This window comes from Bubalus kerabau, chromosome 1, assembly GCF_029407905.1.
Source record: "Bubalus kerabau isolate K-KA32 ecotype Philippines breed swamp buffalo chromosome 1, PCC_UOA_SB_1v2, whole genome shotgun sequence".
NCBI classification, from domain to species: domain Eukaryota; kingdom Metazoa; phylum Chordata; class Mammalia; order Artiodactyla; family Bovidae; genus Bubalus; species Bubalus kerabau.
Genome location: NC_073624.1, coordinates 28196078 through 28222801, shown reverse-complemented (window position 1 = coordinate 28222801; position 26724 = coordinate 28196078). Strand labels below are relative to the sequence as shown.

General features: G+C 38.9%; 1 protein-coding gene across 1 annotated transcript in view; it reads left to right on the top strand.

Annotated features, from left to right (window-relative positions):
• SLC15A5 (solute carrier family 15 member 5) overlaps window positions 1–22059 on the top strand; it is a 96000-nt gene extending 73941 nt beyond the window's left edge. Inside the window, 2 exon segments of the mRNA XM_055566154.1 lie at window positions 15286–15394; window positions 21912–22059. Coding sequence (XP_055422129.1) covers window positions 15286–15394; window positions 21912–22059 — 257 coding nt within the window.
• The last annotated feature ends 4665 nt before the right edge of the window (window positions 22060–26724 follow it).

Below are 26724 nucleotides of genomic sequence, written 5' to 3'. Positions count from 1 at the left end.
CTGTGTCCCTTCCTGGAAACAGCAAGCTGATTTCATTTTTATCCACAATTCCCAAGAAGTAGAAATGCAAATTTAAGTCTCCATGCAGACATTGTTATGAGAAAAAAGTATGAAGCATGTATAGATTCAGGACCCAAGCTCCAACCACCCCTTCATTCAACAAATACTTATTCTATCTCCTTTACATGACTTTAGGCAAACAGTTCAGCCTCTCTGTGCCTCTGTTTCCTTGTCTGTAAATTGAGGGTAATAATAATTTGAGTAGTTATTAGATAAATATGAAAAAAATGGTAGAAAAGCCAAAGTTAGAATATAGTTGTTAGGTATTATTTCCTTCAGGTATCATGAAAATTAATGTGTTTTAAAAATTAACTCAGGTAGGAGAGCTATGAATCTCAAATGAAGCATTTAAATCAGGTTACTGAAAGGAGGAAGGAAAGAAATTAACATTTATTAAGTGTCAGTTATATGCAGACCTTGCTACATGCATTTCACAAGGATATTATTTCATTAAATCTTCACAACAATTCTTTGGGGGTAGGTATTTGTAGCCCCATCACGGATAAGAAGGAAATGAGCTCAGAAAGCTATACAAGTTGCCCAAACTCTATAGTGGTGGATTCCTGATTGGAAAGCTCTTTTTACTGCATAGGGTTTATTTCTCGAGATGCAGAAGCACATACACCCTGGAGAATGATGGTTACATCTTTTTAATTGCCTACTTCTTGGCTCCAAAGCCAAAAGCAGACAGTGAAGTGATAGATGTGCCTAAAATAAAGTAAGGTGTAAAACCCATTTCAGTTTTGCCTCAACCATTTTGGATGTTTGCTAAACCATTCCCATTATAAAATAACTTTTTTAAAAATCTAACAAAGTTTGAAGGAAATAATTGCTCCCTGTGCCCAACTGAAGTCTTTGAAAAATTTCAAAAGGCATTGCTGCTGCTGCTGCTAAGTCGCTTCAGTCATGTCCGACACTGTGCGACCCCATAGACAGCAGCCCAACAGGCTCCCCCGTCCCTGGAAGGTTTTTGACTTTTCAGTTCAGTTCAGTTCAGTTGCACAGTCGTGTCCAACTCTTTCTTACCCTATGAATTGCAGCACACCAAGCCTCCCTGTCCATCACCAACTCCCGGAGTCTACCCAAACCCATGTCCATCAAGTCCGTGATGCCATCCAGCCATCTCATCCTCTGTCGTCCCCTTCTCCTCCTGCCCTCAATCTTTCCCAGTGACAGGGTCTTTTCAAATAAGTCAGCTCTTCTCATGAGGTGGCCAAGTATTGGAGTTTCAGCTTCAACAACAGTCCTTCCAATGAACACCCAGGACTGATCTCCTGATCTTTTGACTTTTAAATAAAGACAAAAATAAACAAATAGGACCTAATCAAACTTACAAGCTTTTGCACCCTAGAGGAAACCCTAAACAAAATGAAAATACAACCAACAGAATGGGAGAAAATATTTGCAAATGATATGATCGACAAGGGCTTAATTTCCAAAATATATATAAACAGCTCATACAACTCAACAACAAAATAAACAACCCTATCCAAAATTGGGCAGGAGATCTAAATAGACATTTCTCCAAAGAAGATATACAGATGGCCAGTAGTTACTTGAAAAGATGCTCAACACTGCTAATTGTTAGAGTGACGCAAATCAAAACTACAATGAAGTACCACCTCACACCAGTCAGAATGGCCATCATTTAAAAGTCCACAAATAATAAATGCCGGAGGCAGGGTAGAGAAAAGGGAACCCTCTTGCACGGTTGATGGGAATGTTAGTTGGTGCAGCCACTATGGAAAACAGTGTGGAGATTCCTCAGAAAACTAAAAATAAAATTGCCACATGATCCAGCGATCCCACTCCTGGATACATACCCAGACAAAACTGTAATTCAAAAAGATGGATGTGCCCCTAGGTTCACAATAGCTAAGACATGGAAACAACCTAAATGTTCATTGACAGATGAATGGATAAAGAAGATGTGGTGTATATATATATATATAATGAAATATTGTGTATGTGAGTCACCCAGTCATGTCTGACTCTTTGTGACCACATGGACTGTAGCCCACCAGGTTCCTCTGTCCATGGAATTCTCCAGGCAAGAATACTGGAGTGGGTTCCCATGTTGTTCCCTCCTCCAGGGTATCTTCCTGACCCAAGTATCGAACCCAGGTCTCCTGCATTGCAGGTGGATTCTTACCATCTGAGGCACCAGGGAAGCTGGCAGTAATTACTGAACATCTGTGTGTGATAGAATGAAATATTACTTAGTCATAAAGAAGAATGAAATAATGCCTTTTGGAACAACATGGATGTAAATAGAGATTATCATACTAAATGAAGTAAGTCAGAAAGAAAGATAAATACCATATAAAATTACTTATGTGGAATCTGAAATATGACACAAATGAATCTATGAAACAGAAACAGAATCACAGACATAGAGAACAGACTTCTGGCTGCCAAGGAGGAGAGGGCTTAGGGGAGGGATGGAGCGGGAGATTGGGGTTAGCAGATATAGGCTTTTATATGTGGAATGGGTAAGCAGCAAGTCCTGTTGTATGGCACAGAAAACTATGCTCAATATCCTATGATAAATCATAATGAAAAAGAATATTTTCAAAACAGTGTATATTTACATGTACAACTGAATCACTTTGCTGTACATCGGTAATTAACACAACATTGTAAATCAACTATACTTCAGTAAAAAATTTTAAATATTTTCACAGCTCCATAGCATTCAGAATGAAATGTTAGTAAAAAGAGAAAATACTACCTCTTCCTCCAAAAAGAGATAGTTGAAATCTGCCTTAAATCAAAAACAATATTCTTGTCATTATATATATATATATATATTATATATAGTGTGTGTTGTACTGCAGAAACCAACACAAAATTGTAAAGCTCTTTTCCCCCAATTAAAAAATAAATAAAATTTAAAAAACACCCAATATGCTTTAGCACTTAAAATAATGTCATGTATACCTGAGGCATTGGGTAAACCTAGGATTTCAATACAGAACATAGTGAAATGTCACTGAAGGGTTCAGACTCGACTGGTTATTGTCACTTGGGGTATTATAATTTCCAAAATAAAATCTTAGGATAGGTTCATAAATAGCACATAACTTGCAACTTACAATGTCGAGGCTGTCATCCAGACTTTGACTGCTGAAAAAGAGTTGATTGTAGTGGAAAACCAGCCATTTTTGGTCTTTTATAATAAATCAGAAACGATTTTTAGAAGTCAAATACCCTCAAAAGTATGTTTGATGAAGTGGTTTAAAAATATTTTTCTCCCATAAAGGTGCCCATATATGTTTTAAAATATTATTATTCTGCCATATATGATGAAATAAATTCAAAGTATAAAGGAATGGAGAAAAAGCTGTGGCCCATGGGCTCAGGAGTTGTGGTTCCCATGCTCTAGAGCACAGGCTCAATAGTTGTGGCACTCAGGCTTAATTACTCCACAGCATGTGGGATCGTCCCGGATCAGGGATCAAACCCATTTCTCTTGAATTGGCAGGCAAATTCTTTACCACTGAGCCACCAGGGAAGCCCTATGGTTATTTATTTTAAACAAAATTAGTGCCTGAATTAATCCTGCTGAAAGCTCAATAAACAAATTTGTATCAAGTACCTGCCTTTTGTTCTTTCCTTAAAAATATTGAGAGATAGTCCAATGTCATTTGAAATTCTTCTCTGAAAGAAAAAAGAAAGCTTACTTTTAATAATTACTTGATATGTTTTATTGCATGGATGGGGATATATATTGATTTAATTTTAATATATATTATATACATGTATAATATATATTAATTTGCCTTTTCCTTCTTGAGGAATGTTTTATATTATAAAATTTCCCATTTTCTAATGCTATAAATATTACCAAGGTGTGCATATTTTATATAATCTTAAAGTACATGAGATAAGGATTGTCCCCTTAGACTAGAATCTTGGAAATGTGATTGCTCTTTCAATGAAGTTAAATATTTTAAAGACTCTTGAGAAGTAAAGCCAAATTGTTTTCTAAAAGGCTAATCAATTATGCCACCAGTATGATAGGATAATACTTGTCTCAATGTATTAATTTCAGCCCTGAGCATATTACTGTTTTAATCTTCATCAATCTGATTAGCAAAAAATTATATTCCATTGTTACTTTAATTTGTATTTTTAAGAACAGGAAATTGAAATTTTTAATGTGATGAACATTGCTTTTTTTCTTCATAAAATGACATATCATATTCTTTGCCCATTTTTCTTTTAGTCTATCTGTGTTTTTTCTTATTGCTTTCCATGTTCTTTAAACTTAAGGGATATTATTATATCATTGCCATTTATTGCTAATATTTTCCCAGTTTTAACTAAACATTTAATTTTATAGATGAGTGTTTTACATGTGTTTTGTTGATATATATTAATAATCAAATCTATCAACCTTTTTCATTGTGATTAACTTCATCACATTTATCTATGGTTATGGAATTTTGCATGCTCAGTCACTCCAGTCGTGTCCAACTCTTTGCAACCCCATGGACTGTAGCCCGCCAGGCTCCACTGTCCATGGGATTTTCCAGGCAAGAATACTGGAGCTGGTTGCCATTTCTTACTCCAGGGGATGTGAACCCAACGTGGGTCTCCTGCATTGCAGGCAGATTCTTTACCACTGAGCTACCAGGGAAGCCCTATGGAATTCTAGTAGAATAGACTTATTCATGTGGACTTAATTTTTGTATTAAGTGAAGATAACACTTATTTGATTCAAATAAACAAGTTTCACAACATAATTTGATATATATTGAGAAAAATTAGTTAAACCCAAAATATTCCACAACTACAGGATAAATGAACCAGACTTAGTTCTCAGGTGGTCTTAGCATTGTTTCAAGGATCTCTTTCCATCTTGTTCCTTTCCAATCCCTCTTGAGTTTAGCTTAGTATCACTCTCTTTTTAATTATATGGTTTTATGATATATAATGCATCCAGTGGCTCAATGGGTAAAGAACCTGCCTACAAATTCAGAAGACACAGGAGATGCAGGTTCGATCCCTAGGTCAGGAAAATCCCCGGAGGAGAAAATGGCAACCCACTCCAGTATTCTTGCCTGAAAAATCCCATGAACAGAGGAGCCTGACAGGCTACAGTCCATGGGGTTGCAAAGATTCAAACATGACTGAGCAACTAATCATGCATGCATGCAGTGCATATCAGGTATTACTAATCATACTTCTTGTGGTGATTCGCTTATAAAAATATAATAAATGTAAAAATTATATTCCCTATGGTTTATACCTCCATATGAATTTTGAAGTCATTTTATTAGTTTTACCCAAATCCTGTTATTTAAAAAAATAAGTAGAAGTCAATAGCAAATTTTAGGGGAGAAAGTTTTTACTATAATTAGTGTTCCATCTAAGTGTGTAACATTTTTCATTTATTAGTGTTCAAAAATTCAGTTTAGTAAGAATTTTTCTTTGCATATATCCTGAACATTTCTTAGAGTTATTGTTGGCATTTTATGCTCTTTTTCTTTTTGCTGTTATGAACTGAATCATTTTCCTTCATTACAACTCACTGAGATAATCACTATTATATAGGGAGATTATTTATGTTTATGTCTTCATCTTGCATCTAACTTTTTAAACTTTCTTAGTAAATTTATGAGGGCATTTTAGTTGATCCTTTTAAGTTTACAGCTGAATTCTCTAATCTTAAGATAAATATAATTTTCATCCTTATTTTCAATATTAACTCCTCTGCTTTGCATCCTCATCAGGACGCAGAACTTCAGGGCAATGTTAATACCAGAATACAGTCACATTTTATCTTTCTCATTACCTTAATAGGAATTTTTCTTAATTTTCTATTAAGCATATTTATAGGTTTATAAAGAGAATCTTAAAGGATGTTATCATAAGAACATTTCTGTTTCTTGTTCTCTAAGATTTAAATGAAGCAGGCTAAATTTTATTGAATGCTTCTTAAGCAGTTCTTGAGATCACCTTTTGATTTTTCTTACTGCTCCTGACATTACAGTATATTTAATTAATAGATTTTTCAATATTAAATCATCTTAACTACATGGGATAAACAATCCTCAGTAGCATCAATACTTGATGATCTTTTGCTCTGTAAGATCCGGAGGAAAGACACTTCTTCCATGAAAATGAAAAGGTACATTCAGACCTAATGTGTCTTTGAGTATCATTCTTTGCAATGTTTCTTTCCCTGCTATTTCTTGCCCATTAAGATTTTTCATTTCTTCTAGGTTCTATTTTGGCAAATAACGTTTTCCTAGATAATCATCCTGTTTCCAGAACATTTTTTGACACTAACCTAGCATACTCGTAACTTAACACTGTTATATCGTCTGATTCTTTTGTTGTATATTTTGATTGGATTTGTCAAGTTTTTGTTGTTGTTGTTACATTTTCCTGCAATGAATCAGCTCTTAGAACTGTTTAATATACTTTAAGATATTGACTTTATATTCTATTTCCTTCCTCTCCTACTTTCCTTAGATTTGTTTTATTTTCTGATTTTTCATGTTCAGTGTTTAATTCACGTATGCTTATTCTTACTCTAAAAGTGAAAACAGTGTGCCTTTAAATGTCTCTTAATAGGATTTAAATCTGTATGCTTAAATTTGTAAATGCAATTTTCTCATTTTCTTTATGTTCTAAATACATTGTGATTGTAAATTTCATTTCCTCTTTGACCAGCTAGTTATTTAGGAGCAGAATCTTCAATTTACAGGAATTTGGGTTGTCATTAATGTTATCTAAACTTCTATAAGTCCTCTAACATTTTTCTTTGTACTCAACAATATTGTAATCTTAATTAAACTCTCACCAATCATATTATTCCTTTTTATTGAAGTATAGTTGATTTACAGTATTGCATTAATTTCAGGTGTACAGCAAAGTGCCAATTACATTATTCTAATTCTCTACATTATTTTCCTTTTTGCCTACTCTATCAAAAAATGAATCAAACTATGATGTAATCATTCAGCAGAATTATTTATCTGTGTTTTTCTTTGCATTTCCAACAGATTTTTTTATGTTTCATTACCTTATTATATTTCATTGACATATCTGCCATTTGAATTGAGCTTTCTATCAATATAAAAAGATCCTCGATGTCCCTTTGACATGGTTTTGCCTTTGAATTCAGTTTTTCCTGAAATTAGTTTTTCCGCTATTTTATTTTTACATTTGCTGTATGAGTTTCTCATTTTATCATTATTATTTTAACCTTTGTCATTTTGTGTTGGGGTATTTTGTAAACAACAGTAATAATATGTATTATCATCACATTTCTTCCCTCATATGGATTTTTTTCTATTTACTCATCTCAGTGAAAGTGTGTTACTCACTCAATTCTGTCTGACTTTTTGTGAACCCATGGACTGTAGCCCACCAGGCTCCTGTGTCCATGGCATTCTCCAGGCAAGAGTACTGGAGTGAGTTGCCATTTCCTTCTCCAGGGGATCTTCCCCACCCAGGGATCGATACTGGGTCTCCTGCATTGCAGGCAGAGTCTTTACCATCTGATTTACTGAGGAACAGATTTACTGAGGAAAGCTCAAGGAACAGATTTACTGAGAGGCAGTATCTACTAACTGAGAATGTATATGGATTTCCTTACCTCCAGTCACATTCCCAGGTGGCGCTAGTGATAAAGAACCTGACTGCCAGTGCAGGAGACATGAGAGACACGAGTTCAATCCCTGGGTCAGGAAGATCTTCTGGAGGAGGGCATGGCAACCCCACTCCAGTATCCCTGCCTGGAGAATCCCATGAACAGAGGAGCCTGGCTGGCTACAGTCCATGGTGTTGCAAAGAGTTGGACATGACTGAAACAACTGAGCACAGTACAGTTACATTCCATATTTTTGCCAAAGTCTTTTGTTAAAGAGCCCCATTAAAACCCAAGTTACGATGAGAAGCAGACTGACATGAGAACGTTCTCTACCCCCATTTTCTAGTTCTTCAACACTCTGATCATACAGTGTGATTATAACCTTCAGTCTCAAGTGTACTTGACTTTCGGGTGCTCCCAGAACTCGTGTTCACCTATAATACTTCTGAAGACTACACTTCTGGGATGCAACGTCCCCTGACTATGCTGTGCCCCCATTACTTCTTGCCTGATGGTTTATGCAAGTTCCACTCCCTGATATAGTAGTTTAGAAGCAGAGGTACCTGGTTCTGGGTGCTGGCTAGAGGGGTATAGGGAAGGGCTTTCCCCACCATCACCCCCCCCAAAAAAAAACAAAACAGTAACTGTGCATTAGCTCAACAACAAATACCATCTTTCTGTCTAGGACTGACCTTGATTTTTGGGATGGGGGCATATCCCAGTCACCCCTTATTCACCATGTTGGTGAGAGAGGGATCCTGCTACCTAAATAGCATAAGATGAACATGTGGGCAGATGAGACTGAAGGCAGTTTATCCATCACCTGTGCTCATGTTAGGGTACAAGAGCATGCTGTGCCCGGCCCTATGGGACTGCACTCAGGAAGAGAGAATACAAGCAGGGTCTGTGAGGAACAGACTTAGAGCAACAAACAGTGATGTGATCTCTGCTTCCCATACGAGGATGTGACTGCTGGGCTGAATAATGGTGAAGGCCTGGTAAGAAGTGAAATCTGTTGAGGACCAGTTGGAGTGTAGCTGGTCTGGCTGATAGTGAACTAGCTGGAGGGGACACTATCCCCCTGGGTTGGGAACATATCTGATGAAGCAGGGAAATGTGTGGTCAGGCCTTTAGGGCTCTGTGACACTCAAGATACAAAGGCATTACATGAAATGTTAGGCTTCACATCACAGGGCATAACATGCAATAGGAATAAAGTATTTTCTTTCACATCAGCAGTTTTGTGCTGTTTACAGCATCATAGCATGTGTGGGTCACTATATGTATTTCTCAAGCCCAGTCCTAAAACCTTAAATGTAGTGTAAATTATTTAAGTCTCATAATAAGTTGAATATCAATCCCAGGATTTAGGTGGAGATACCATCTTAGATATTTTGGATGTTATTTGGAGCAAGCTATTTCAAAGACTGCTGCCCAGATGTTTTTAGACTGTTGACAAGATGCTAAGGAAAATCATAATTAATCATTACATTAGCACCAATAGGGAGCTATAGTTGTGCAGTTTTAAGAGTAAGAAATGAAGGTTCTGGAAATTCCCTCCTGGTCCAGTGGTTAAGAATCTGCCTTGCAATGCAGGGGGCACAGATTTGATCCCTAGTTAGAGAAGTAAGATCCCACAGGCTGCAGGGCAACTAAACCTACAGGCCACAACTAAGACCGATGCAGTCAAACAAATAAATATTTAAGAAAAAGAGAAACAAAAAGCTCAAAATAAAAAAGAAAATGAGGGTTCTACTGAGTGAAGTTTCCCTTTACCTCTCTGTGCCTTCATCTTTTCATTAATAAAATACAAGAACTAGTTTAGATAAGTCTATGGTCCTTTTATCTCTAAAATGACCATGATAATTTAAGATAAACAGAAACATTTTATTTAGTGCCTATAAAGTCGAATGTTCGAGAATAATTACTGGCATACCTCAGAGACACTGTAGGTTTGTAAAGCAACTATAGCCATAAAGCAAGTCACGTGAATTTTTTTCCTTTCCCAGTGTATATAAGAGTGCTGTTTACACTATACAGTCTATTAAGACAGTATGTATAAAAGACATTGTATATTAAGATACTATATTGTCTATTAAGATGGTATAGCATAAAACATGTTTACACTGTAAGTCTACTAAGTGCCCAGTAACATATGTCTAAAAAAAACAATGTACATACCTTAATTTAAAAAGGATTCTGTTTGGGGGAAGTTTCCTGGTAGTCCACTGGTTAGGACTCTGCATTTCCACGGCTGGGGGCCTGTAGTTCCCGTGGTTGGGGAACTAAGATCCCACACACCACATAGTGTGGCCAAAAAAAAAAAAATCTGTTGGAAAAATGGCACTGGTAGTCTTGCTTGACAAGAGTTGCCACAAACCTTCAGTTTGTAAAAAATGCAAGATCTGTGAAGTGCAATAAAACAAGGTATGTGGTGTATCTGTTTGTATGTTTCATGTTACTAATCCATGAGCTCCTTTGCTTAAGCGATGGAATGCCCATTTCCTGGTACATAAAAATTTCTTAAATGATTTTCAAATGAACAATTAAATCTAGCTGAGTGAGAGATGATTTAGGGGGATGGTGAATAATGCCAAATATTTTGTGAGTGTTCTTCTAGTCAGTAGTCTAACACTCATTACTAACAAGCTGGTTACAATATCAAAATACGTCACCAAGGCTTAACTGTCAGCATTAACAAACAGCACTTTGTCATCCCCCAGACTCTTCATGTGGCTATTTTTTTCTCATGTTGTTAACCTTCCTGTCCACCCCAACTAAGACCTAGAGAAGTCTCGTTAGTTCCATTCGAGACCTAAAGCCTTCACTTTGTCTCCTTTTGCAAGGATGCTCCTGATTTCAATCAGCTACTAGAAATGTCAGATGAAAAATGGCACAAATGTGAATTACGACAATAAAAGTTTATAAGCTACTAAAATAAAGTTATAGTACCTAAGAGCTGAGTCAACTGACAATGTTAAATGGAACATTTTACAACCAGTCCTGGGATAATGATAAAAAAAAAAAAAAAAGGCACACAGAACATGAAGAAATATCTGACAGGAGATGGGCTCAAGATCAGGCTCAGGCTCCATGAGTTTGTATGAGCACCTCTCAAGTGAGGTGCAAGAAAGGATAGCCTAATGCTTATGGGGTTACCCTCTCTGTGTCCAACCCTCAACATCTATTATCTCTTTTTTTTTCATACCAGCTCAGTGAGAGGGGGTACTGCTATCATTTTAGAGAGGAGAAACCAAGGCTGAAGCCATCCATTTGGGCAAATCCTCAACAATCAAACTATTAAATAATAGACTTCAAAAGTCTCTCTGATTCCAGCAATGCTTTTCTGTATTTTTTTCTATATCTTTCTATAGGCAATGCTACCTTTAAAGAGGAGAAGGCAATGGCACCCCACTCCAGTACTCTTGCCTGGATAATCCCATGGACATGGACGGAGGAGCCTGGTAGGCTGCAGTCCATGAGGTCTCTAAGAGTCAGATACGACTGAGCGACTTCACTTTAACTTTTCACTTTCATGCATTGGAGAAGGAAATGGCAACCCACTCCAGTGTTCTTGCCTGGAGAATCCCAGGGACGGGGGAGCCTGGTGGGCTACCGTCTATGGGGTTGCACAGAATCGGACACAATTGAAGTGACTTAGCAGCATCTAAAGAGCACACATAGACATGTAATCTCATATATAAAGCAAAGTTAAGCTTCACAAAGAATCTCCCTCTCCAACTTGATGCTAGTGCTTGCTCCATGTAATCAATTCAGGTGATGGTTTTCTTGACCATGAAGTGCACCATGTAAATTAGCTACACAATCAAAGGCTTCCCTAGGGACTCAGGTAAAGAATCTGCCTGCAATGCAGGAGACCCGGGTTCCATCTCAGAGTTGGGAAGATCCCCTAGAGAAGGAAAGGCAAAACTATGGAACCAGAATGAGATCAGCATTAGGAAGAAAGATGAACATTAAAAATCATATTTTAGAAAGAATACTCCTATATATAAAATAGAAAAGTAATAAGAACCTACTGTATAGCACAGGGAAGTCTACTCAATACTCTGTAATGGCCTGTTTGGGAAGAGAATCTAAAAACGGAGTAGATATATGCATATGTATAACCGATTCACTTTCCTGTTCAGCAGAAGCTAAGAAACATTGTAAATCAACTATACCCCAATAAAAATTTTAAAAGAATAAAGGAGTATTATCAGGAGCTTGACTAGGCGGTGTGGTTCTCTTTTATTTTTTAAATAATTCCAGTCACAAAATATCTTGTGTTATTTGTAAATTTCCACTGCCTTTCTCTAACTTTTCAAGTACTACATCCTCCTGTCAGCCCCATGCATATAATACCAGGTGACGCTGTTTCTCTTGTGTGCCCACCCCAGCACCCCCAATGAGAGAGATGCACGCACACTAACCCCACACCAGGCGCGTGTGTGCATGCTCAGTCTCTCAGTTGTGTCGAACTCTTTGTGACCTTATGAACTATAGCCCGCCGGGCACCTCTGTCCATGGGATTCTCCAGGCAAGAATACTGGAGTAGGTTCCCATGCCCTTCTTTCTCCAGGGGATCTTCCTGACCCAGGGATCAAACCCCTGTCTCTTATCTCTCCTGTACTGGCAGGCAGATTCTTTACCATTAGCGCCACCTAGGAAGCCCTGATAGTCTGGTATTTGCTGTAATTGCACAATTTCTTAGAAATATTATGTTTTACCTTTACAGATCTTACAAAATTTGTATTCTTCTCCCTCATCTGACTTTGTTATGGAATAAAGATAGTCTTTTCAATTACTTATTATGGAGTAAAATTCATGCTCCAAGAAGAATTAATGTCATGTTAATTCTGAGGCTTTGCCTACTCTGTGCAAACTCCTCTTACTCTAGCCAGAGAAACACGGTGATAAAATGGTATAATCGCATGACATGCAAAGTGCTGATGTGAAATGAAAAGGACAGAAATATGATTGGGATATTAATTCATGAGAAATAAGGAAATGGGGCTGTTTGAATAGGCTTAGCAGGATGGTTTAGTTCTTCCTGAAAATAAGTGTGATGCTATCTCAACTTACCTTGACCTCTACCCTGACTCCCCCATTCAGGTACAATCAAATGTTTAGTTTCTAAACACACACACACACACACACACACACACACGCATTAAAAGGGTTACAAAATACCCAATAGACAGACACAGACATTCAGTGAAACTTCTCCTAAATATCAGATAAAGGCAGCATGCCAATGTAGCAATAAAACCATAAATTTCTATTGTAATGGAACACAAATTAATAAAATGGGGAAGTAGAACTTACAAAATAGCTTTAAACTCAATACCAGATTTCATTATAGGTCCTAGACTATAATGGACACAAGATAATTTTCATGGTTGATCCATAATAATAGTCATTGGGAAGTTAAATGACAGAAGAGCAGCAGCTTTAAGTGGGAAATGGCACAATTCTTCACAGCTGTCATGCTTGTGCACTTGCTGACTATCAACCTTGAACAAAGCATTTAATTCAAACCCCATTTAAAAGTATACACTGTCAAGAGAGAGCCAAAAACCATATACTAGTTAAGGAAGCAACTTATAACCCATGTGCCAGAGATGACACTGAAGATCAAGTCAGTTGGAACGTAAACGGATTGTTCACAACCCAGTGTAGAAGCTGACTATTCAGAGATGATTTCTTCCTAGTCTCATAATGCATAATATTTTGTGGGGTGGCCACCTGATGGGAAGAACTGACTCATTGGAAAAGACCCTGATGCTGGGAAAGATTGAAGGCAGGAGGAGAAGGGAACAACAGAGGATGAGATGGTTGGATGGCATCACTGACTGGATGGACATAAGTTTGAGCAAGCTCTGGGAGTTGGTGACGGACAGGGAAGTCTGGTGTGCTGCTGTCCATGGAGTCGCAAACAGTCGAACATGACTGAGTGACTGAACTGAATTGACTATTTTGCCCATTCAGAACTGCAATTGAATTTAAATTCTCTCTCTGAAGGTAGATTTTGCCTTTTAAGTAATCTTTTAAACTTCCATAATACTATATATCTATGATATATTATTACTACTAAGATCCTACTGCTGTTTTTAAAAGTAGTGCATAAAAATAAGTGCTACATGTATAATGTATACGATAGAATACATTATATTTCATAGAATATATTCAATATTAAATTTAAACACCCACTGAAGAAAAATTGAGTGTGTGTGTAAGTCATAGTGATAATATGGATACAGATATATAGATTTAGGTATGAAAATAGAGTTCTAGCAAAGATCCAAAGCAAAAGTCACAACTTAGGAGCGTAGTAAAAGCAATGACCTTGAACTCTAATTAATTTCCTATATACTCAGTTTGGGGCTTCCCAGATGATGCTAGTGGTAAAGAACCTGCCTGCCAGTGCAGGAGATATAAGAGATGCGGGTTCGTTCCCTGCATCAGGAAGATCCCCTGGAGGAGGAAATGGCAACCCACTCCAGTATTCTTGCCTGCAGAATTCCATGGACAAAGGAGCCTGGAGGACTACAGTCTGACTCTGCGATCCCATGGACTGTAGTCCGCCAGGCTCCTCTATCCATGGGGTTACAGAGTCAAACATGACTGAAGCAACTTAGCACAGCACAGCACATACTCAGTGTGACATCAGAAGGAGGTGAAGATTCCTTACTTAAGGGTATTAAATTGAGGAATTCTCATCAGGTTAAAAGAAAATCTTCACATGAACCACAGACTGCAATATGACCAATAGGGTCTGTGGTATTAAAGTAACACTGGATTTATTCTATCTCGGTTATCAAAATAAAGTAACATCTGGCATCTACATGTATTATCTCACTAACCTTACAATTGGGCTTCCCTGGTAGCTTAGCTGGTAAAGAATCCTCCTGCAATGCAGGAGATCCCAGTTTAATCCCTGGGTCGAGAAGATCCCCTGGAAAAGGGATAGTCTACCCACTCCAGTATTCTTGGGCTTCCCTTCTGGCTAAGACAGTAAAGAATCCACCTACAATGCAAGAGACCTGGGTTCAATCCCTGGGTTGGGAAGATCCCCAGAAGAAGGGAATGGCTACCCACTCCAGTATTCTTGGCTGAAGAAGTGCGTGGACAGAGGAGCTTGGCAGGCTACAGTCCATGGGATCACAGGGTCAGACACAAGTGAGTGACCTTCACATTCACAACCTTACAATTAGCACATGCAATGGGCTATCTGGTGATGACAAATATTTTTAATACATTCAATGTATTTTACCAAACAATCCCTGTGGGGGTGCAAAGCACTGCTCTATATATTAAACATATAAGAATAAATAAAACATGTGATTCTTGCAAATTAGAAGCATAATCAGGTTCTTCTGATACCTATATTGTGCTATAGAAATCAAGTTTTTTGACCTTCAAAACATTTGGCATGCTTTGCTTATTATTTTACTGTTAATTACAGAATTAAATGAATTTTAACTCTGAGTTTCAGATGTGCTTTTTTGCTCTGTAGATATTATTCAAGCGAATAAAACTCTATGAATTGTGGAATGATAAAATATTCACAGAAACTTACAACTCTGCAGTTGAATAACAATTACATTTGTTCCAAACAGGCAATTGGTTTCCAAACACATTAAACAAAGGCAATTTAGAAAACTTCTTCTTCTTCTTGGCATCATTAACATTGTTGAACGTCCTGGGATTCTGGAGTGTTTCACAAAGGTAAGTAAGTGTGTGGTAAGATGAACAATTTCTGAGTCCATGAAATATTGATCTGGGAGCCATCACTGAGCCAATGGGAATCTTGTATTCCATGACTGGACAAATTAGCATATTAGAGAAATTTAACAGATATTCAGAGCAAGAAATTTCCATTTAGACCTCACTTTTTCCATCAGTCCTTATAATAAAAAGTTCTTTGCTCAACTCTAAAACAAGATATTTTTCCTCCAACATACAGTGCCATTTTAGAATTAGAAATAACCATATCGATAATAAGAATGAATGAGTCATTATCATTAAAAGCAAATATCATTAAACAAATAGCTAGAAATCTAATGAGGCTTAAGATTTGGATTCCATTCAGGCCTTTAAATCAGCAGTGACCATTTCAAGGTCAATAACAAACTGTGCAAAATCATTTAGCCAGTCACCTGAGACCATTCAAGTGGCTTAATATGTATCATCTACCATCCATCCATTGCCAGCCTGTCTCTCTCTCTCAGTGATGTCTTCTTGGATGGCTGTGTGCTTTTGAGCAAAGTGCCTCACCTCTCTGAGCCTCTGTCTTCACGCATGTAAAATAAGGACAATAATTCCAACCTTTTGTGGGCTTTCTGGGGAGGTGAATTTTGATAAAAGACCAAGCACAATGTCTTCCATGTTGCAGGAACTAAATATGTCTATTTTCCTCATTTCTTTCTATTCATTTATCTATTTAGTCATTTAGTCTCTCATCTAGTGCCACTTATTCCTTGCCTGAATCATTCTTTTATTCCTCTAATAAATCTCTTTTGGAGCATCAGTCATGGGATGTGGACATGAAGGACATGAAGTCAGTCAATGTTCCTTGCCACCTATGCCCTCACTATCATGGGGCCTATGGTCCAGCATAAGAGAAGCACTGAGACCTCATGCAAGACAGAATTAATGACAAAAATAAAAAAAAAACAAACAAAAAAGAAAAGTCTTAAGGGCTTCCTGAATTTTAAAATTTCTTACCTTCCAAAGTATATGTTATCAAAGTGACCCTCTGTACTGTAAAATCTCCTTAAAAATGCCTACCTGGTTCTTAGATTGACCACCACATTAGAAAGTCAGATTCTTGCAGAAGGATTCAACAGCAATGTCCCCGTCTTTGCAGCAAAACAGAGTCGGCAATAAAAACTGAAACTGAAGGCAAGGCTTCGTTCCCCTCTGGCCACTGCCTCCAAATACATGAGTGCCGCCCATCAGCTAATTCTCACAAACCTGTTTTGGGTCTCAATTTCACGTACTCTCCCACTGTAAGATTTGACCTGTGTTTCAAAAAGTAGTTTGGGTCATTTGTCGAGATGTGCACGGACCTCAAGTTTGTCATACAGAGTGGAGTAAGTCAGAAAGAGAAACAAAATCGTATCTTAACACATAAATGTGGAATCTAGAAAAATGGTAGAGATGAACCTATTTGCAGGGCAAGAATAGAGACAGACATAGAGAATGGACAAGCAGACACACGGTGAGGAAGGCAAGGGCAGGCTGAATCGAGAGAATGGAATTTACATATATACACCACCATGTGTAGAATAGATAGCTAGTGGGAACCTGTTGTATAGCACAGGGAGCTCAGCGCGGTGCTCTGTGATGACCTAGAGGGGTGGGACGGGTTGGGGTGGGAGGGGATATATATATATATACATATAACTGATTCACTTTTTTGTACCACAGAAACTAACACAACATTGTAAAGCAACTATATCTTAATTTAAAAAATATATGTCAATAAAGTTGAAAAAAAACACCAATCTTTAGATTCAGCCCAGTTGAATCCAGTCCCACAGCTTAGCTGCACAAACCTCGGCAAGTTGCTTAACCTTGCCAAGCCTCAGTTTCTTCTTCGTCAAAAGGAAACCACAAGAATGGTAACTGTGCCATAAGGTTATTGTGAGGATAAGTAAATACTCAAAAATGTTAGCAATAATAATAATAATGGCCTCATGTGTTGCCTTATGCTCTCTTCTTTCTCCTGTTTATTTTTCACCTAGACTCATACTGAGATATGGCCAGGATGACCATGACTGTGGGCTAAATTCAAGTAGCACTAGCATGGGAACCAAAACTCTATTAGCTCTGGGACTGACTCACACATTTATTCATTCATCCATTCATTCAACCAATGTGTTAAGCATTGTTCCAAGCACTTGAAAAATAAAATTGAAGAAAGCAAAGTACTGGTCTACATGGAGCTAGCATCTAGCACTCAAAATATTTAAGTGTGATTATTCTTCTGTGATTGCTGAGCAAGTGAGTTACTATAAAGTGAGAGATGCTACAGCAGGTTCAGAGAAGGAGGCAGGAATAAAAATATACAAAGCACCAGAGATCGGAGGAACCAGAGATGAAAAGGACTAAGAGATAATGTAGGCAGGGCTTGTGCATGTGTGCTAAGTCACTTCAGTCATGTCCGACTCTTTGCAACACTATGGACTATAGCCTGCCAGGCTCCTCTGTCCATGGCATTCTCCAGGCAAGAATACTGGAGTGAGTTGCCATACCCTCCTCCAGGGATCTCCCCAATCCCACGTATGTCTCCTGCGGCTCCTGCATTGCAGGTAGAGTCTTTACCACTGAGCCATCAAGGAAGCCCCAATGTAGGGCTTATTTAGAAAGAAATCGGATTCTTACCAAATCTTCTCCATCTCCTGTATGCTTTATTTTATCTTGCATCCTTTATGAGGGAAGGAAACAAAGAGAGGATGAAACAAACCAGGATGAGAAGAAATTAATTTTCCATATGTTGAGCATTTCTGTCTTAAGCAGCATGTTTGTTCACCTCTCTGATCTTATCACTCTATACATAAGAACTGTGGTGTTGGATAAGACTCTTGAGAGTCCCTTGGGCTGCAAGGAGATCTAACCAGTCCATCCTAAAGGAAATCAGTCCTGAATATTCATTGGAAGGACTGATGCTGAAGCTGAAACTCCAATACTTTGGCCACCGGATGTGAAGAACTGACTCATTGGAAAAGATCCTGATGCTGGGAAAGATTAAAGGCAGGAGGAGAAGGGGACAACAGAGGATGAGATGATTGGATGGCATCACCAACTCAATGGACTTAAGTTTGAGCAAGCCCCGGGAGTTGGTGATAGACAGGAAAGCCTGACGTGCTGCAGTCCATGGGGTCACAAAGAGCAACTGAGTGTCAGTCCATGGACATGATTGATTGACTGAACTGAACTGAATACATGAGAACACTGAAGTGAAAACCTAATTGAGTAAATTATGCTGCTTCTAAGTGCCATGGAGGAGCCCTCTTCCTGCTCTGATGACCCCTTAACTCTATGGGGATGGAGACTGTCCCTTCAGCTCAGGTAACTGTACTCAGCACCACCTGTTGATCAGCCTCCACAAGAAAACAATGCTTGTCTCATTTCAAAAGAAAGGAGAGTCTGAGAAATTTGCTCATAGAGATTAAATAGCTAGAACCAACTACATTAGTTCAAAGGAACACATTGCCTTGGGTATCTATTCCCAGTTGGGACTGGAGAGGCCAAACCAAAAGCATTAAGCGAGAAACGGTATGGAATATAAGTGATTAGATCAGTGTCTGCAGTGAGAAGTGCAGGATTCCAGCTTATTTCTATACTGATTGCTTTTGTCAAACACTGGCAAAAAATAAGGGACTTCCCTGGTGGCTTGGTGGTAAAGAACCCACCTGCCAAAAAGGAAACAAGGGTTCGATCCCTGGGTCAGAAAGACCCCCCTGGAGTAGGAAATGGCAACCTACTTTAGTATTCTTGCCTGGACAGTCCTATGGACAGAGGAGCCTGGTGGGCTACAGTTTACGGGGTCGCAAAAGGATCAGACATGACTTAGCAACTAAACAACAACAAACAATAAGGATGGAAACAGGAGAAAACACAGATATCCCAGGGATGGTATTATTGAAGCATTATTTATGAGAGAGATGATGTTTTATCTCAATACACTTCCAAACACAATCTAGCTCTTACCAAACCCAAAGGTATATCTGGTCAGAGCCAGATATTGGTGATAAATCTATCAATGTCAGTCCCAAGTATCAGGGAGGGTCCCAAGCTATTCTTGTCCCAAAGATTCTGAGGCCACTGGATTAATGATGAAACAGCACCCTCACTAACATACAAGTGGAATTAGGTCTGTGTTAGCATACAAGGGCACCCCATCATCAAGTTTATATTACTGTGCTACAATCCTAGTGTAAGTCCTAGAACCAAACTAATCTTGTTGAGGTCAGTGGAAAATCACTTAACTGGGTATGCTGCTGTTTAGTCGCTAAGTCATGTCCAACTCTTGCAATTCCATGGACTATAGCCCACCAGGCTCCTCAGTCTGTGGGATTTCCCGGGCAAGAATACTGGAGTGGGTTGCTATTTCCCTCTACAGAGGATCTTCCCAACCCAAGGAGATCGAACCTGTATCTTCTGCATTGGCAGAGGAATTCTTTACCTCTGAGATACCAGGGAAGCCCTAGCTAAGTATAGTTAGGAATATTCCAGAGTGCCAGACCAGGTGTACCTTCTGTTTCTAAGAAGAAACAAAAGCAAACAGTTTCCTGCCTCTGTCTGTATTAGAGTCCTCTTCAATCACATCTGAAATAGTGACATGAACATCTGAGGCTCTCCAGGTTGGGGCTGAAGGAAGTAGGTGGATGAAATGTTTTCCCTTGCTGGAAAGTATTATAGGAATATCACTATAGACCTTAATATAAATATGCATCCTACATCAGATGCTAAGATATTAATAAAGGATATTATAGATGTTTATTGGGCTTCCCAGGTGGAACTAGTGGTAAAGAACTCCCCTGCCAATGCAGGAGACATAAAAGACATGGATTCAATCCCTGGGTTGAGAAGATCCCCTGGAGGAGGGCATGGTAACCCACTCCAGTATTCTTGCCTGGAGAATCCCATGGACAGAGGAGCCTGGCAGGCTACAGTCCATGGGGTTGCAGAGTTGGACATGACTGAACTGACTTAGAGTGCACACACACATGTTTATAGCAGGGGAAAATAGAAGGGTAATTATTATTACAACTTGACACCATCATCCCTCTAATATTGTAAAACACATAAAGTTAATATCATTGTGCTTAATTTGTTAATGATACCAGTAATCTTTTGTATATAACCTGTAACAATTAGCAAAAGAGACCTAAATCAGAGACAAAGGACTAGTTATTCAAAGCATATCCTTTTCTTACAGGTATTTTTAGCAATGTTGAGAAGGGAAAGAAGGCAAAGTTAGCATTAGAAACCTTCACAAATTAAAAAAAAGCCTAACCTCAGAGACTTATGTGTCTTTGATAAAATTGAACTTATAGTTCTTATTCATTTGTTCATTCAACCAATATTTATTGGACATCTGATATGTACCCTGGAGGAGGAAATGGCAGCCCACTCCAATATTCTTGCCTGGGAAATCCCATAGACAGGAGCCTGGCTGGCTACAGTCCATGGGTTCGCAAAAGGATGGAGCATGACTTAGCAACTAACCAACAACATGTACCAGGCACTGGTCAAAGCAGTAGGCATACAGCAGTGAATAAAACATCCTGAAATTCCTCTCCTCCTAGAGCTTCTTCAAAATGTTGACGAAACAATTGGTCTTCAGAGGCAGCATGCTATAGAGGAAAACAGTCAGGACTCAGAGAGTTCTGGTTTCAAACCTAAGCTCTGTCAACTCTTACTCATGTGAACCTAAGCAAGTTATGTAACCTCTTAAAACATCAGTCTTTTTTGCCTGTGAAATGGGAATGGTTCCATCCTTCCCAGGTTGTAGTGAGAATTTGGTAAGTTAGGGTGAGTACTGGGCCCTGGCTTACTGTCTGGCATTTAGAAGATGGGGAATCCAGATTTTGCATAAGTCAGGGATAAGGGGACATAGTTTAGAAACACATTTGTAGATTTTTTTCTTCAATAGTGGTGTTTTCCACACAGTCTCAGTGCTAAATTTAAAAACCCCTAGTGCATCTGACCACTCTCAAGTGGCACTAGTGGTCAAGAACCCACCTGCCAATGCAGGAGACATAAGAGACGTGAGTTCAATCCTTGGTCAGAAAGATCCCCTGGAGAAGGAAATGGCAACCCACTCCAGGATTCTTGCCTGAGAAATCTCACGGACAGAGGAGCCTAGTGGACTACAGACCGTAAGGTTGCAGAGAGTCGGACACGACTGAAGTAAATCTTTCCAATCCTGCCGCCATTAAATCTACAAAGTTGATAATTCCAGACTTCCACGTTTCTCACCATCAGACTCATGGCAGACTGTAAAACAGCACCACCTAAAGGTCCTTGTGAGACACGGTCACATGTCCTAAAACTCCCTTTGTCGTTTTATCCAGACTTTTCTGGGGAGCAGGGCTCTTAAATAATCATCACCGTTGTGCCAGTGTCTATGGGACTGTAATAAAAGGGAGACAAGCACGGAGAGAAAGCAAATGATTTATCAAGTCATCTACATCTGGCCTTAAAAAAAAACCTTTCTTTCTTTCTTTTTTAGGTATTGTAATCTAAATCATTTTAATGCCCAGAACACCAGTGGAAGTAATCTCAAAGAAACCCTTCCCCTCCAGGAAAAGTCTTTGAAATTTTACGGCAGTACACAGGAATTTTCTTCAAGTATTGATCTTTAGGAAACAGCCCTGTGAAACTATTCGACTCAACCCATCATATGAGCAGAGTATTCACTGTCTTCTTCAGCTGGATGCTATGCCTTTTAGTTTAAGAGCTAATATGTATTGGTATGAGAGTGGCCTTATGGACGTTATCTGTGTACTTTAATGGTTCAGCCATTTAAAGCAATGTATATGACATTTCTTAGTTGTCGTAGTTTTAAGTCCTTAGAATTGAAATAATAGTATGTCAATATTCTTCCCTTCAGTACATTTATTGAGCCCTTATTACATGCCAGGCATAATAATCAGACACAGTTTATGTCAGAGTAAATAACAAATCTAAACACAAATAACCTATATCTTATACATAAATAATAAGCCTATATAGTTTTACTGTACTTCATCTTGCTCTTACACTATCAAGTTATGAGTGAAGGAAACTTTCTCTGAATTAAACAGCAGCATTACTGGGTCAAGTGATTAAGACTTTGCCTTCCATTGCAGGGGGTGCAGGTTTGATCCCTGGTTGAGGAGCTAAGTAAGATCCCAGCCACAGCCAAAAAGCCAAAAACACAAGCAATATTGTAACAAATTTAATAAAGACTTTTAAAAAATGGTCCACATCAAAAAAAAAAATCTTAAAAAAAATTTTTTTTAAAAAACAGCATTACTAAAATAGAGATCCTTTGCCCAAAAGTGAATATTCACATACTGAAGAAATTGTAAAATAAATATAAGTGGTGGAATTATTGAGATTAAAGGAAAGAAGAAAATTAAGGAGGTTAAATGAGTGTTGGGGGAAGGGCAAGTGATCAAATCAAAGAGATACTTAGATTCCCTAACCTGGCCTCCACTGGTACCAGTTCAGATGCATTCAGAAAACTGTTTTCCAAAAGAGATTTTACCACTATAAGCAAATAAATGTGAAAAAAATTCATTAAAAAAATACAACTAGGGTCCCAAATCTTTGTAGCAGTGTTTATCAACATTTTGCTGAGGACCCCCAGTTTTAGGCAGATCTTTTTGGTCCCAACCACAGACTGCTTTAAGGCAAAACTTTTCCCAGGAATTGGCAGCTCTGATAAACCCACCCAAATCATTCTTATGCTCTCTAAAATCTGAGCACCACTCTTTTCTGGGACAGTTCAAGCTGGATAGGAGAGGTGGGTTTTATCAGTTGATTGGAAATGATTCTGCAATTAAAGCACCTCCCTTGTGTATATCTAAAATATTTTAGATCTGCAGAATAAAAGATTTATATATCTTGATGAGGTGTGATATGCATTTTTAATTGCAAAAGAGCAGCTGTTAAAGCACCAGGTGTTTCTCTTACTCAAACTATTTTTCATTTGTTTGTTCTGAGGACAGTGAAAAGACAAACCCTTACAGACAAAAATTCTTGCCCTGTAACTTTTTCAAATCCCTCTTTTTTTTTTTTTTTGGCATTTGTTCTCTGATGAAACAGTGAGGCCGATCCCTGATCTGCCTTAGAATCTTTCTTTGTTGTAAAAGGTTAAATGCTGAGTTTGTGATTTGGGTTTAATCAATGCTCCAAAGATCAAAAAACCTTTAAACACACCTCATCTCAGAACAAGTCAGAAGCTCCAACAGTCCCTCTCACTGTTAGAAATAGGGTTTGCTTTATTTTGTTGTCCACCCCTCCCAAATTTGCCTTTGTCTCCTTAATTTCTACATCATGATAGGAAAAAGTGCTCATTATGCTTTCCCTCATCATTAGAGATAAAAAAAGATCTACAGAATTATAAAGATGACCCCAAGCAAACACCAAAAGAGCTTAGAATTCTCACACTGGGGATGACACTCGTGATTAGCTAAATTGCAGGGACTACACACACTTGCATTGGAAACAGGAGGCATTCACACACTAGTTTCTTGTCTAGTGCTTAGCAACATTATCACTGAGCACCTGGAATAGTTTAGGCATTAAGTGTAATTGGTTTTGCTTTACATAAATCTGTAGCTTTGTAAATAAGCAGAGCATTTCAGCTTCTCTATAACACCAATTAACTTAAAGGGATGTGTTGTTTGCAGAAGCCTGCTGGGTTCTGTACAGTATTTCTCCAGTAATATGCTCAGTGGCAGGCAAAGTTCTGTGTCCCCACAGTGTTGCATTGACTCCCAGTCACTTGTTGCCAAGGGTCTGAACCCAGACACTCGTTTGCTCCATTTTTCAGCTGTAAAAGATCGGGAAGATGAAGTCTTTCCTAAGAATCACCTTCTGTGCTCTATTTCTGTCCACAACCGAGACCTGAAAGGTGAGGTACTTGAAAATGTTTCCTGTGACCTGCAGAGCACACATCTGACACCAGCTGACTCTGTCCGCAACTGACGGCTACATCTCTTTCCTCCTTCTTTTCTTCTTGTAACACTTCAATCCAGTGCAGCCAAAAGTCCCTGCATTGAACTGTATACAAAATTAAGAAAACCACTTTGTTATGATGTGAATCTGCCAGTGAAAATGTTCCCATCAGAGTGACCTTTTAAATAACAGTTAGAAATCTGCTCCTGGAAGTTGGTAAACTTTTTCAAGCTTCTTGGATATTTCCCCTCATTGTCTCTCTCTTTTTTATTAATTAATTGTTAATTAATTAATCAATCAGGCATTAGTTGCTTCACCTGTGATGTTTTTAGTTGCATCATGGCAGATTTTTAGTTGCGGTATGTGGAATCTAGTTGCCCTGCCAGGGATTGAACCTGGGCCCCTTAAGTCTTAGCCACTGGACTACCAGGGAAGTCCCTCCCCTCATTATCTCTTGGACTCAGCTTAATCCTTTCTCATATCCCTTTCAGGTAATCTTGATGTATAGCATTCATTCCACCCTGGCCAAAATCTAATTCTCTTGGTTTCTGAAAGCGTTTTATCAACTATCAGAGTAACAGTATCACCAAAAAACAGCTCATGATTCCAAAATGCTTCCTATTAATATTACATGATTTACAAATTGAAGGAGGGAGACTCCTAAAAACCACAGGATCCCTTTGCTGTATGACAAAAGAGCTTCAGCCTTAGCACCTTGAACCAGGCCGGTGGTGGGCATAGCCCATCACCACTGCTAGAAAAGCTGACATACAATCACCAGCCACAGACTTATAAACAAGGTCCTTAAATGAAATCAACAGCTGAGTGACGACAGCACGCAGGTGCTGCTAACATTCAGGTCTGCTTGTACAGAACAGGGAAATTAGAGGAACCACTCGTAATAACAACTCATATCTGTGTCGCCCTTTATAGTTTACAAGCTGCTGTCACATGTATCATCACATTTGGTTGGCAGCACCCTGGGAAATAGACACATTTTGGCAAGCCCGTTTCGTACAGGAGACATTGGAGCTCTGAGACACTGCGAATAATCGAGAGTCACAGAGACAGTGGATGTCTCAAGATGCTCACTTGGTCTGTCTGTTTTTAAAGTGCCAGCCCCTTCTACAAAAGACACTCGCAATAGTCACCAACACCAGATGATTCCCAGCCACTTGGGTGAAACACTCTCCCCATCATCCCAAAGGGAACAAGAATGAAAGGAAAGACCACATAGGGGTCCGCTGTTGTGTAGCGGCTAAGTCGTGTCCAACTCTTTTGTGACCCCGTGGACTGTAGCCCTCCAGGCTCCTCTATCTATGGGATTTTCCAAGCAGGAATACTGGATTGTGTTGCCATTTCCTTCTCCAGGGGATCTTCCTGACCCAGGGATTGAACTCATGTCTCCTGTATTGGCAGACAGATTCTTTACCATGGAGCCACCTGGGAAGCCCCACTGGGGTTAGATACTCTGACAGAATGGTTACCCAGAACAGCATTGTTCTAACATCTCTTCCCCAGACCTTAGCTCCCTCTGTGGAGCCAGCCACTGTCTTTGTGTGGATCTTAGGCTTTCAGGAGCACTGCACTGAAAAGACGCCCCCAGACTGAACACCCTGGGGTTTGGAAAGAGGATCTTGGGCTAAAAACATCCTTTCCTTCCCTTTGCAACAAAATGCCCCCAGATGTGCTATAGTCAATTCCAAACTGCCTTAGGAAAGAACAGGTTAAGGAAAGCAAATTTACCCTCCAAAATATTATTAATAATGGTGAAGACTCCTGTAGTACTGCTAAATACAAGGCTCTGTTGTGTGTATGTGTGTTTTTTAATCTTAATTCATTTAATCATTAGCTTCCCAGGTAGTGTTAGTGGTAAAGAACCTACCTGCCAATGCAGGAGATATAAGACAGGTGGGTTCGATCCCTAGGTTGGGATGATCCCCCGGAGGAAGGCGTGGTAACCCATTCCAGTATTCCTGCCTGGAGAATCTCATGGACAGAGAAGTCTGGAAGGCTTCCATCCAAAGGATCACAAAGAATCAGACAGGACTGAAGCGACTGAACATGTGCACAAGCATTTGGTCATCACAATAAATACTCTGTAAGTACAATGGTAAATCCCCTTTTACAGATACAAAACATGAAACACAGAGGAGTTAATAACTTTACAAAGGTTATACAAGCAGCAAGGACTGAGTGAAAATTTGGACCTAGGGAGCCTGATTACAAATTCCAGGGGCAAGCCCTTTATATAGAACTGCCCCTCACTAGAGTTGTTGCCTACAATAGATTTTTATATATTATCAGGGCAATTCCAGGGAAGACAGTGCCTTGGCCAAAGGCATTTCAGTATCTTCTGTCCCAGCACAAAAGAATAG